Source organism: Danio aesculapii, chromosome 3 (genome assembly GCF_903798145.1).
Source record: "Danio aesculapii chromosome 3, fDanAes4.1, whole genome shotgun sequence".
Classification (NCBI taxonomy): domain Eukaryota; kingdom Metazoa; phylum Chordata; class Actinopteri; order Cypriniformes; family Danionidae; genus Danio; species Danio aesculapii.
This window is the reverse complement of record NC_079437.1, coordinates 13,899,303-13,913,264: the sequence shown is the minus strand read 5'-3', so window position 1 is coordinate 13,913,264 and position 13,962 is coordinate 13,899,303. Positions and strand designations below refer to the sequence as shown.

Sequence of the window (13,962 nt, the reverse complement as noted above, 5' to 3'; positions counted from 1 at the left end):
AGTGCTGTGTACACTATAGTCAAGCAGAATCTGCCCTTGCCTCGATTCACTCAAAGTCTCTGCATTGTCCTCTATCTGTTGGCTGACAGAATGAACATTTAACTAAATATGATTAAATTTACATCATTTAAATTGCAACAGTTACTTTCAGATAGCTTTTTGTAGCTTAACAAAAGCTTAATAAAGCCTAATACTCTTCTAAGCGTCTTTCTCAATAGGGCGTTTGGAAAACACTCCATGGTGAAGTGTGTCCCTTCACTGTGTCCGTACGAGGCCTAGCTAGTAAGCTAACAAATTATCGGAAAGCGTAAACAAACGCTTAAAATTCGTTAAGGAAAGCGAAACTTTAATAAATTAATATTTTCGACTGTAGTTCGTGTACTAATACGCAAGGTGAATCTGGAGAGAATCTCGCAGTTGTGTGTTTGAAGGTGAGATTCGCGCTTTTCTTGCTAATCTGGGTGCGTGGGGAGGGCGTGATCTGAGGTCTGTTATGCATGTGGATATCAGCTACACGAATAACACGTACAGCTAAATACATTGTTATTATCATTATTGCATTGGTGCATTTGTGAAATGTGTGTAGTATCGTTAACTTTTTATACACAGTCACTTTTAGCAACAAAAGTATAGCCAAAAGCTATATGTTTATCTTCTTGATGGTTGCTTTAATTCCAGTCTTATTCATTCTAATTAATTTAATATGACGTTTCTTGCAGGTATAATGGCTTTAGTCTCGGCAGACACCAAAATCGCTGAGTTGCTGAATGAGTTACATCAGCTCATAAAGCAAACTCAGGTGAGTTTGCACCATCACTGTAGTATATGGCTTTATATGTTTTAGAAAATAACCACTTCACTCTATAAAAAATAAAGTTTCCTTGTTAATATTGATGGTTCAGTGAAGAATTTCTGATATCTCTGAAACATTTAGATGAATTGAGGTAAAGTTGGTATATAAGAAACCAATGACTACAAGTACATCACTGTTCAGTCAAATAAATAGTGCTAATGTTGTTTTGAAGTCATACTTGGATGATATTTTAGACCGAATATTCAAAAGTACTATGGTAAACAATATAAGGAGTGTGTCACAAGATGTCACCAATGTGCAAATATAAAACCAACTTTACCACAATTTTAGATGAAAGGTTTTCAGTATTTCAGGTGCATAGTCCCTAAATCTGATCAGTCCTGTGCAAGGGACTTCTATTATCCAGTTTATATGAAAAATAATATTGGGTTATTACAGTTTGTCCTCAGTTGCTTTGGTATATTTCTCAGATCAGCATTGAAATTTGCAAAACAGTAAGTGCATTTCTCAAAACAGCACGTACAAATAGCAAAACACCATGGATTACCTGCAAAAACCTTAGTTCATCTCTCAAAACTAGACAGTCAAATTACTTAGAACAGCCCTACAGAGTACACTGCTATATTGACAACATGACTGATGCAAACTGTGGCTAATTCATTTATTTATTTTTTGTTGTTTGTACTGTTATTTGTTGCCAGATTTTGTACAAAAAAAAAGTACAAATGTGAACATAGGACAATCTCCTTTCAGATGCATCTTTAATAGAAAAAGCCAAGATTCATCTGCGAGAAATGTACCAATTGTAGATAGATTTAGAACAAAAAGTCTAATAAAAATGTATAGAAAAATGCATAATGACAATATATTATGAGGTCTTCAGCCATTTTGCATGTAAAGACGTATGCCATAAACAATCGATTAAATGTTGTGGTGGGTGAGACTATTCAACAGAGACCAAAATAATACATTTTGATTAACATGATATAAGCAATTGATAATGCAGGAAACATCAGAGAATTGCACATAGCCATTTGCATGGATGTACAAAAGCATTTGCAACTTGTTCAAATGAATGAGATACTGCTTTTTTATGTGTACAAGTGACACAATGATCTGAAGATTGAACAGGTAGTTTTGAGAATTTCAAAGCAGAAATGGACCAAAGCAACTGAGAAAAACTGTAATATATATTTAAAATAAAAATATATAAAATATGATGCTAAAATTAAATGTTTATTTGGAGTAAAATAAAAGTAGTTTTTGGAAAGCATTTAGTTTCTGTTAAGTTACATGGTTAAAATGTTCTACTGATTGTAGATCAGCATTTATGTATTTAATTTACTTGTTTAAAATAAAATGATTCCTAGTTATCTAATTTGTATTTATGTTTTAATCACATTTTAATCACAATGTTATAGTTTGGATCAACTTTGATATTGCCCCTTTGAATTTAATAATTTTTGATATAATTTTTTTCCATATAATATTATTTTTGTTGTAATTCTTTCACAATTATTATATTATTTGAATCCCATTTTGGCTGTATTATTTTTCTTAATGTATATATTATTTTTATTTTATTAATAAATTTGTATTTATGAAGACAACATGGTGGCTCAGTGATTAGCACTGTCGCCTTACGGCAAGGTCTCTGGTTCGAGTCTCGGCTGGAACATTTAGCATTTCTGCGTGCAGTTTGCATGTTTTCCCCGTTTTTTTGTGGGTTTCCTCCGGGTGCTCCGGTTTCCCCCACAGTCCAAAGACCTGCACTATAGGTGAATTGATTAAGCTAAATTGGCCGTAGTGTATGTTTGTGAATGGGTGTGTATGGTGTTTTCCAGTACTGGGTTGTGGCTGGAAGGGCATCCGCTGTGTAAAACATATGCTGGAATAGTTGGCAGTTCGTTTCTCTGTGGCGACCCCAGGTGAATAAAGGGACTTAGCCAAAGGACAATAAATGAATGAATTTCTATTCATAATTTTTCATTTACTTTTTACATTAGCACATTTCCATCCACCCTCTTGCATTCCCTTGTGACCTGCCAGACCCCAGTTTAAAATCTCCTGCTTATTAAAATGTACTTTACACTAAGAAATAAATGGTTCTCTTAAAGATAAAGTTCAGCCCAAAATTAAAATTGTCTTCATTTACTCATCCACCACTTGTTTAAACATAATTGAGTTTTGCTGAACACAACAGATGATATTTTGAAGAAAGCTGAAAAGTGGCAGCCATTGACTTCCATAGTATGATTCATTTCTACTATGGATGTCAATGGCTGCTGTTTTCCAACATTCCTCAAAATATCTTCTTTTGTGTTCAACAGAAAAAAAGAAACTCGCACAATTTTAGAACCACCTGACTTGAATGGGAGTAAATGGGGATTGTATTTTAATTTTGCATTGCTTTAAGAGCTCTTCACTGAACACTTCTATGGAATTACTGCATAAACGCTCTTTTCTGCTCAGTTTACCCTCATATGGTATTTACATCCTCATTTCTCTAAAACACTCACAGGAAGAGCGATCAAGAAGCGAACACAACCTTCTCAACATCCAGAAAACACATGAAAGGATGCAGACAGAAAATAAAAGTAAGGCCTACAATGAATCTAAGGGTGTAATCAGATTTGTGAATTTAATCTGCTCCACATTGAACGTGCTTATGTCTTCCTGCTCAGCTTCTCCATATTATCGGACTAAATTGAGGGGTCTTTACACCACAGCTAAAGCAGATGCTGAAGCAGAATGCAGGTAAGCTAAAGTGAATGTTGCTGCGTTTGGTTTCTCTTGATGCACTGATGTATGTTAATGCAAGTGATGCATTTTTACTTTAATTTTATTTTAGCAACAGGTACATGAGCATCAGATCTTGACATTTTTCTATTCACTTGTTTTCTTTCACTTGAACTGAAAATGCCTTAAATGTAAGACTATATAGCTCCACCTTGTGGTACTTTTGCCCAAGTTTCTCAAATGTACTTTCTTTAAATTGATTAAACAGGGGAGTACAGCGTTATACCTAAAACAATATACAAGGGTATTAACAAAAATTATGTATATTAAGTATTTTTTCAGCAGTTGGGATGTCTTAAGGGCTAGCAATATTGCAAAACAAACACCTGATTATGTTTATTGTACATGTTTACTTACCACGTTTGTATCATAAATATACATGTTATGTCCAAATATAAATAAACGTCTCAAATATATGCATGCATGTATTTATATATACATGATAGATATTATAAGTTAAAACAAACATATATTTTGGATGCGATTAATCAAAATATAATCAGCACTATTATTAATAAATATTTTTTTAGAAAATACTTGAGCATCAAATATGATATATCAGGCTTTAGAGGAATGATCATTTGTGCCTCTCTTGCATTATATTGTTTTAATCTTAAATACAATCCTATTAAGTATATGATTAAGGTATGAGTAGGGCCAGACAGAATCTGTGGACATTTTGCAATTTCTGCAGAATGATTTTAGGAGTATCATAACTAAAAATGTAAAATATGAAATAAAAAATTAATTTTTAACTTTTATTTAATGTTTACAATGCAAATCATCTAGATCAGGGGTGTCCAAACTCGGTCCTGGAGGGCCGGTGTCCTGCATAGTTTAGCTCCAACTTCCTTCAACACACCTGCCTGAAGTTTCTAGTATACCTAAAAACAGCTTGATTAGCTGGTCCAGGTGTGTTTAATCGAGGTTGGAACTAAAATATGCAGGACACTGACCCTCCATGACCGAGTTTGGACACCCCTGATCTAGATCCACTTATTTGGTAAACAAAACAAGTCTCTCATATAATATATCTACTAAAAAGACAGAAATCAAATGAACATTTTAATATTACTATTATTATATCACAATAATATTTGTGAAATTAATAAAAAAAAACTGAACAAATATAAATTAAACACATTTACACAAGTAAATAAATAGACTCAATGATGGGCTAAAAATCTGCAGATTCTGTGTGGGCCTAGATATGAGTAACAACTCATAATTATATGCATTTTATGTAACTAGTCAGCTATACATGGAAAGATCTCATTGTTTAGATGCAAGCTATTAGAATTTCATCATGCTTTTTTGGCCATATAAATGAATAACAACTGTGTCGGAATGCACACCCTTTTTTCCTCAATCTGAATCAATGTGTTTTTTCTTTAGAAGTCAGGTTTTACAGTGTTAAATGGTCTGATTTATCTGCATCCCTTCCACAGTATACTTCGCCGGGCGCTTGACAAAATTGCTGAAATTAAATCTCTTTTGGAGGAGAGAAGGATTGGTGAGTGTAGGATGTTAGTTCATAAAGACGCATCAGGCAATTGTGGAAACCTATTGACACTTCACTTACACCATTTGATCTGTCTTAATTTGATCATGTGACTTTATTAATGTTTATTTTATGTTTATTATATATTATTTATTAATGTTTATTATATACATTTATATATCAACAAAAGCTTGCTAGATGTGACATCACGCTGCTTTGTTTATTTATGTAATCAAGGCAACACCGTTATATCTGCATTTATATAGGTGCTTTCTGCTGGATTAGCATTGTTATTCAGTATATAAATAATGTTTTAGTTTAAGATTAGTTTCTTACGGTCAGTATTTAGTACATTAAAATACAGCCAATGCTACCAGTTGAAACCTAAAGTATGCAAAGAGTCTTTAAAAAAGTTCTTAAAAGTGATTTGAAGTTCTTTTTTCTCTTTCTGCAGCTGCGAGAATGGCAGGAGTGTACAGCGACAATGACCCACCCAGAAAGACCATGCGCAGAGGAGTCCTCATGACCCTTTTACAACAGTCAGCCATGACACTTCCGCTATGGATCGGCAAACCTGGCGAGAGGTACCATCCTGCACCTGCCTCTTCTGTTCATTTTAGAAATGTTGTCAGTGCTAATAGCCTAGTTAGTGCCTTGACACATAGCACTGATGTGCATACAGTGACCCGAGTTTGAGTCCCAGCTTAATGCCCTTTTTCCGATCCTTTTCTTCTCTCTGCTCCCCTTGCTTTCCTGTCTCCACCATACCTATAAAAATACCCACCACTCCACCTATAAAAATAAATGTTAAAAAAAAAACTACAAATAATATTAATAAATAAAGAAATGTTTATTTTGTGATGAATTGTTATGTGTCCCTATATAATTTTTGCCCCTTTAGTCTACTGCGCTGTTCTATAAAAAATAACAACCCCTAAAAATATTTATAATACATTTTTTTTGTGGATTAATTGTTATATGTCACTAAAGATTTCCTACTCTTTCAGTCCTCCACCTCTTTGCGGTGCTATACCTGCAAGTAGCGACTATGTGGCCAAGCAGGGGGACAAAGTGGCAGCTCGGGTGAAGGCTGTGGATGGTGATGAACAGTGGATTCTTGCGGAAGTTGTCAGCTACAATCACTCCACCAACAAGTATTTATTTAGCAGTTGATTTCAGCGATTGGCTTATTTAATTTTATATGTGTTAAATGATAGCATGGCATCATGATGGCTTTTTTTTTTCAGGTATGAGGTCGATGATATTGATGAAGAGGGTAAAGAGTACGTACAGTTCCATTTTCTGTGCTGTATTGTACATTTAATTTTTTTTTCACCCATATCTAGATTTTGTGGGTCTAAATGGGGTCAGTGAGACAATGTTTTTCTTATGGAATTATTTCTTTCAATCATTTTATTCAGGAAGAACTCATGAAATTGATGAAAGAAAATCACAATAAAGGCATTTATAGTGTTACAGTGGGTGACACTTCAAAATGTGGCGCCGCAGTGGTATTAAGGGATTAAGAATGTGTTTTTAGGGGTAACAGCAGTTTGCGACTATGCCACAAAGGGACGGGATGTGAAGGGATTTATTATCTTTGTAAACTTAAGTGCAATGAGGATTCATTTTGGAAATTAAAACTAAATAAAATAGACAACTCAAATAAAAGTACAAGCATACATACACAAATAAATAAAGCCGCGTTTTAGTTATTTTATTGTGATAGGATTAAGACAGTCAATAAATAAGCTTTTTCATTGACATTTTCTTTGTTGGTTATATTTTTCTCATTTTATATTTTAATTATTGTACATAAATAATAATTGAATAATTAAATAGGTCTAAATAATTATTTATTTAAAAAGACATTACAAGCGAAACATGGAGAATCAGTTCGTCGCATGGTCTACAGGACTCTTAAGTTAAATGCTACTTCAAAATACACGTTTTGTAAACTAAATAAATAGCTGAAACTAAAAGTAAATTAAAAGTAAAATTTTTAAATACATATTTAGTTTCCATAAAAATATTTCCTAGCATATGTTTTATATATATATATATATATTCAGAATTTTTTTTAAATGCATCGATGCATTTAAAATTAACATTTAAACTCGTTAATGCCATTTTCTGAATTGATTCCAAGTAGGGCTGCACAATATATAGTTTCAGCATTGATATCGGAATGTGTACATCCGCAATAGTCACATCGCAGGATATTAGTTTGAATTACAGTTGACCAGGAGCCACAGAACACGTGATTTATAGTGTTTTATAGAGTTTTACCATAATAAAGTGAAGGTTTATCATTTGCATGTGTTTCAGGCCTGCATGTGACTGATCATTTTAGGAGAGTTTAAGACATTTGTGCACAAAAATGTATGATGTTTGGAGGTGTAACAAAGATTCATAGCATTTAACTATTTATACAGAATTTATCCAAATTAAAATAAATAAATAAATTCTCTTCCTTTCATTTTTGTCTTGTTTCTAGTTCAATTATCAACATTTCAAAGCAAAAACAAGATTATATTACTTAACCTATTGGCAGAAAATTTAGCTTGTTTTAAAGAAAAAACTCTTAAATTTGACTTATTTCTTCTGAAGGTGAAAACAAAATATTTTTACTTGATCTAAGATTGTTTTTGCTATCTGGACTAGAAATGAGACAGCTCATCTTCAAGCCAATAAATAAATATTGCAATATCAGATTTTTCCAATATTGTTCAGCTCTATTGCTGAGCTTAGTATTTAACAGCAGATGGTGCTCGCCTAGTTTATATTACATTTGGCTGTATCATGTAAGTTGTGTGTAAGATTAATGTAAACACCTCACTATAAACACTCTTGTAATTTGCTTACACCTTTCTTAACTTTAGTAACGATTATTTTATGTTCAGGTGATATTTGTAAATAATTGGATGTAAGCAGAGTACACGTGTTTGTAAATTATACAGCGCCATCTACTGTTAAAACTAAGCTCATAATCGATTCAAGACAGAATTAGCGATGCATTTTGAAAATCTTATAATCGGTGCATAATTGATTTCTCAAATGATGTTTGGCCACCGCTCTATGATGAAGGCTAGAGTAAAGGCTGCTAAAAATGTATTCTGATATATTTGCAAAATTATGTTTTAATGCGTTTTTCATCAAATACATCCAGCTGTGAATAGCATAAGCTAATACTTTGAAAAATATTTTAAAAGTTATTTTGACCCCAAATTTTAAATAGCAGTTCATTTAATTAGAGTGACAAATAAAGGCCTGCATATTGTTCTTTATTTACTCATTTTGTGTTGTATTCAGGAGACACACATTGAGTCGCAGAAGAATAATACCACTCCCACAGTGGAAAGCAAACCCCGAGACGGACCCAGAGGCCCTGTTCAGTAAAGATCAGCTGGTTCTGGCTCTCTATCCACAGACCACCTGCTTTTACAGAGCTTTGATCCACACACCGCCACATCGGGTGAGCAAAACAGGACTCAAACTAGAGAAAATGTTCCTATTTCACTTACAGACTTTAATGGTAAATTATGGTAAAAAGATTGTGTGTGAACAAGCCCTTTCAACAAATAGTGGATAATTTGTTCTGGTAATTTTCCAGAATGAGAAGTTGTAGCATCACCAGTAAATTAAGGGCACGTTTTTTTTCCAATTTACTGGTAAAGTTGTGCTGGTAATTTTACAGCAAATTACTGGTATTGCTGTGTGAAACAGGTTATAGACTAATTAGAGTGTAGGGTAAGACTTGAACATTTGTTATCACTCTAAACGGTGCTCGACTGAGGTTTGTAATGCTGTGTTCACACCAGACGCGGAACACGCGGATAAATCGCGATATTCGTGCGTATATAGCCGCGTGACCATTTGGGTTTAATCGCTTCATTCGTGCGTCAAATCCCGTTTCATTTGCGCGTCAAATTCACTTCACAACAAATGCGGATTCGCGTGATGGGCAGGGCTTCTGTCTGCCCAGTGACTCTAGCTTCGTTGCTAAATGGCTAACATGGATTTTATTGAGAAAATAACTGTGTTTATGTGCTTTATGAAGGCTGAAAAACAGCGTTGATACATTTAGGGTCGAGTCTGAGTCCACTAAACCTTTCAGAGGTGCACCAAGCTCTGTGAGCTCATAAACTCCTCCAGAAACTTAACCTGGATGATGGAGGCTTTCAGGGGTGCTTCTGACTGAGCCGAGCCCAGTTTGATGAACTGTTGTCGGTGTCGGCTGTGGGATTTCCCTCGGGACACCAACAACAGGCACTATGTCACAATCACGCCCTCATAAGAGCAAGCTCCTGACTGGTCCTGTGGAACGAATGTCCGCTTTAGTTCAGATTTTTAAACTCGATCGATTCGCGTCAAATGCGCAAAACGCTCAATTCGTGCCACGCAATTCACGTCATTCGCGCCGCAGGATGTCTATTCGCGCGTTTGCATGGACTTAACATGTAAATTATTCACGCTTGACGCGCATTCCACATCTGGTGTGAACACAGCATAACAGTGCTGCATTGAATACTTTAGTTCATCTATCATGATTTTTAGTCTCATAGGATGTAATGAAGACCACAACTCCCATAATTTCAGTCACTGCTTAATCAAACTATGCATTTGTTTGTTGTGAATTTGCACCCTCTTGTTGCAGAAATTGAATACGGTGCATTTAATGTCTCTTAGAGAATAATGATTATGGTTTTATGGCATCACTAGATCATTTGTGTAAGAATTTATTATTTGACACACCTGACCTCTTTTTCCAGCCTCAAGATGACTACTCTGTTCTGTTTGAGGACACATCTTATGCTGATGGCTATTCTCCACCTCTCAACGTAGCCCAGAGATATGTAGTGGCCTGCAAGGAGAACAAGAAGAAGTGACCGAAATGTACAAAAGCAGGATGTTCAGAAAGAGCCTGCATGATTGGTGTGATTGAAAACTGAATTTTGAGAGTTTGTTCTGTTTTAATGTGCATTGGTCTCTCTTTTTTTTTGTTAACATGTAAATAGTGCTGGGCCGTATATTTTATACTGCATCTTTTTACGCTGTTTTTGTGGATCTAAATGCAAATGAATTGTGCTAAAGTAAATAAATCCTGTTTGTTTGAATTAAAGGCACAGAAATAATTTGTCTGGACTCTATAAAAGTAAAATAATACACGTTTTTAAGTAAAAAACAAAACAAACATTACGACAGATATTCAGGCATACATAATTCGAACAATGTCAATCAGTAAAATTTTTTTTTAATTATTTTGTATAATACTTTAATATATTTAATTACATCATTGATCTTGAATTACATTATTATTGTTATTTTGAAAATAAACATTACACTTTTAGATTATAGCATAAAAGCTATTATTGTAATTTTATTTATTTTACAAAATAGTTATACAACTCATTGTGCCCTATTACATATTTGCATGATTTCATCAACAAAATATGAAACTTTTAAATGGTTGACAGAGTCGGCAGACTTTTTTATTTAAATTTTTTTATTGTATAACAAGAACAAATGGCATACAAAAAAAATTGAGGGATACAGTTCTTACAATTTTTTTACATCAAAGAAACAAGTCAATATCGAATAAAAACAAAAAAATAAATTAATTAAATTACAGGGGATATATAAAATTACAAAAAAATTCACAAAGTTTTATTATTATTGTATGTCAAAAAAATCTCTTTACAAAACAACAGAATTTTTATATTTAGCAAGTTTAAATATAAGATATTCAACATCAAAACAAAACATTTGGCCATATGTGCATTCAAAAAAAACTGGTGTTGTATTGATTCCTCCTCTAACAAAAATGCACGCAGATTCCATGTTTCAAAAGAAATTTTAACATCTTGTCTCACTGGCTAAATTAAATAAATTTGTTTGTCACTTTTTCAACTTTATTGGTGAGACAGGATTTACTAAGGAAGTTCCAAACTTTTTCCACTCAATCTGCTCAAATAATGAATTCTAAAAAGGTTTGCATTTAGGCAACAATGTGGTTCTGCATAACTTTTTAATGTAAAAGTTGTTAAACTTATTGTCTATAATTTTCACACCATGGATAATTAACTGATTAGTATGTAAAGATTGGATTCAGAGGACATAGTACCAAATAAGAGCTGAACAAGTCCACTAGGAATTGCATCCAATGATAATGCAAATTCTTTAGCAGTTATAGGGGATCTTGTAATAATTGAGAAATTCACAATAATTAAAAAGCTGTCCATTACTTTTTAATAACTGTTTCACCAATATAATATCATTATTGTACCAATTCCTATTAAATAAGGATTTATTTTAAAGGGAGATCATTCTTTTTTTTTTTTTACTCAAGAATGAAAATATACAACCTCAAACAGGAGATCAATATTAGAGAGATACAAAAGAGGGAAAATACAAGCCACATTAGCTAACCAAACAAAAAGGGGGTAAGTAAATTACAATTGTATAAAAGTGTTTAAAAAAATAAATTAAGAGCATTACAGGAAAGCTATCTAACTCAAATTAGAGTCAACAGACAACAGTTCTTCATACAGTACCAAGAATCTGACACATTTTTTGTTGTAACACATACAGAAAGATTTGAGCAGCGAGTTAACTTCAATCAGAAAATGTCGAAAAGTAGAGATTGAAGCCATGCATTTTTATGTATATAAAAAAAATTCCAACCAAGATAAAAAAAGTTGAAGATAAATTCTTTAGATTTATGTGCAGAATCTGAGTAATAACAAATAATTTCTTTTAAACTAAAAGATTGTGCAAAGGTAGGAGGAGTGTTTGAATAATGATACAGGTTGAACCAAAAATTCTGTACAAATTCACACATACAAAATAACTGTATTAAAGTTTTATCATCCTTACCACAAAATGTACAATTATTAGGAATTTTAACATATTTAGAAACAAATGATTATGTATTTGATGCAATATTTTAAAGTGGGTTTCTTTCGTTTTATTAGGAAGTGAGTATTTATGAGGCAACAACCAAGCTTTTTTCCAGTCTATATTAATTAGGGCAGCCCAATGAAATAGACAATACGATTTCTTTGCTGAAGAATTAGAGGAATAGGTTTATTACTACATGTTTATCATGAGAGTCGGGAGACTTTTAAGTCCAAAATTTGTTCTGTGACGTCACGTCGAGAGCGCGCACGGGAATGAGCGCGCACAAAAGGACTATGGCTGAAAAGGTGAGTTCTCTTTAAAACAGTTATTCAGTTTTGAGTTTGATTTATTGCTGTTCGTACACTGTGATTTAACCTGAAACGGTCTTTAAATGGCTAAATGACAGAAAACAACCCTAAATGTCAAGTCTGTATAACTACATATTGTGTGATAGCACGGTAACGTTAGCTAACGTTAATTTAATCAGTTGATTAATGAACAGTAATACAAAAATGTGAAATATTATTGATTTTGGTCAAATTAAAGTTTTACTTACTACTTTATTTAGCTAATAATCTAAGATATTAGCTTTTTGTAAAGTCAGATTTAACGTTAGATGCGGATGTTCAGGTGTAACGTTATATTCAGAACCTATTTTCAGAAATCTAATTTAACGTTAAGTTATTAAATATAAGTTATTACTAATGTTCTTAAAATAATGCTTTATGCTGTTTACCAAACAGTTTAACAATCTAACTGTAACACAAGTTGGTGAAAAAAACTGCAACAATTTTGTTATTCTGATAACTTTACGGAAATACAGCTAGCGGTGACTGTTAGCGCGACTTGATTTACTGTTAAACCATCTATTTAAACCCAAAACAAGACCACGAGAGTACAAATGTGTGCTTATTTCAGGTATCAGACAGTGATGTCCCAGTGTCAGACCCTCCAAAACAACCTCCCAAACGCCGCCGCATCATCGACGCCTCTTCCATCCAAACAGTACCTGTTTACTCCAACAAGGTGGGAATTTCTTGGCTGTTTAACGTAAAGTCTTTGAGAGCTTAACAAATCATTCAAATGTGTTTATTTATTGTGTTTTAGGTTAACAGATCCTTGAATCTGAAGCCTGAAATCTTTAAACACACCAGTCTTACAGGTATCAAAACATTTAAAGACCTCTATTAATGGTGCCATTGTTTGTCTATCATGTTATACAGTAATGTTTAAAATTGGGGTCAGTTAGTATTAATCTTGTTTGGAAGACATTTTATTCAGCTAGAGTGCGTTAGGATTATAAATGGCATTAATTGAGTCACCTTTGATCAAACTTAAAGTCTTTTTAAGTAAATTATGTTCATCAAAACATCCAGAAAAAAGTATTATGTTATATAGACTCACCGGCCACTTTATTAGGTACACCTTACTGGTTGGATGCCCTTTTGCCTTCCGAACTACCTTAATCCTTTGTGGCATGGATTCAACAAGGTACTGGAAATATTCCTTAGAGAATTTGGTCCGTATTACTATGATAGTGTCACGCAATTGCTGCAGATTTGTCGGCTGCACATCCATGATGTGAATCTCCCATTCCACCACATCTCAATCCAATAGAGCACCTTTGGGATGTAGTGAATGTGGAGGCCATTTGAGTACAGTGAACTCATTGTCATGTTCAAGAAACCAGTCTGAGATGATTCGCGCTTTATGACATGGCACGTTATCCTGTCAGAATTAGCCATCACAAGATGGGTACACTGTGGTCATAAAAGGATGGACATGGTCAGCAACAATACTCAGGTAGGCTGTGGTGTTGACACGATGCTCAATTGGTATTAATGGGCCCAAAGTGTGCCAAGAAAATATCCCCCACACCATTACACCACCACAAGCCTGAACCATTGACATAAGGCAGGATGGATCCATGCTTTCATGGTGTTGATGT

General features: G+C 33.7%; 2 protein-coding genes across 3 annotated transcripts in view; both read left to right on the top strand.

The window, feature by feature from the left end:
- Positions 1–248: 248 nt before the first annotated feature.
- Positions 249–10,236, top strand: sgf29 (SAGA complex associated factor 29). Of its 2 annotated transcripts, XM_056450262.1 has the most exons (10): positions 250–431; positions 720–799; positions 3,336–3,411; positions 3,499–3,571; positions 5,062–5,126; positions 5,569–5,698; positions 6,122–6,268; positions 6,362–6,397; positions 8,427–8,589; positions 9,887–10,236. In XM_056450262.1, exons 2-10 carry the CDS (start codon positions 725–727, stop codon positions 10,001–10,003), a joined length of 882 nt encoding a protein of 293 aa, XP_056306237.1. In that variant the 5' UTR covers positions 250–431; positions 720–724; the 3' UTR covers positions 10,004–10,236. The 2 variants fall into 2 exon arrangements, with proteins under 2 accessions (XP_056306228.1, XP_056306237.1); XM_056450253.1 differs by having other exon boundaries at positions 249–431; positions 3,336–3,571.
- Positions 10,237–12,267: 2,031 nt separating this feature from the next.
- The window catches only part of LOC130220925 (protein spinster homolog 1-like), a 34,441-nt gene continuing 32,746 nt past the window's right edge, over positions 12,268–13,962 (top strand). The window contains 3 exon segments of the mRNA XM_056453197.1: positions 12,268–12,319; positions 12,933–13,040; positions 13,122–13,176. Of these exon segments, the coding sequence (XP_056309172.1) occupies positions 12,287–12,319; positions 12,933–13,040; positions 13,122–13,176 (196 nt within the window). The 5' untranslated portion in view covers positions 12,268–12,286.

Bases quoted from the DNA above. Each gene is read 5' to 3' on its own strand.
- sgf29 (XM_056450253.1), top strand. From the start codon at position 725: ATGGCTTTAGTCTCGGCAGACACCAAAATCGCTGAGTTGCTGAATGAG. The intron at 3,572-5,061 runs GTAAGCTAAAGT...TCCCTTCCACAG, and splicing joins GATGCTGAAGCAGAATGCAG to TATACTTCGCCGGGCGCTTG. The intron at 6,269-6,361 runs GTATTTATTTAG...TTTTTTTTTCAG, and splicing joins TACAATCACTCCACCAACAA to GTATGAGGTCGATGATATTG.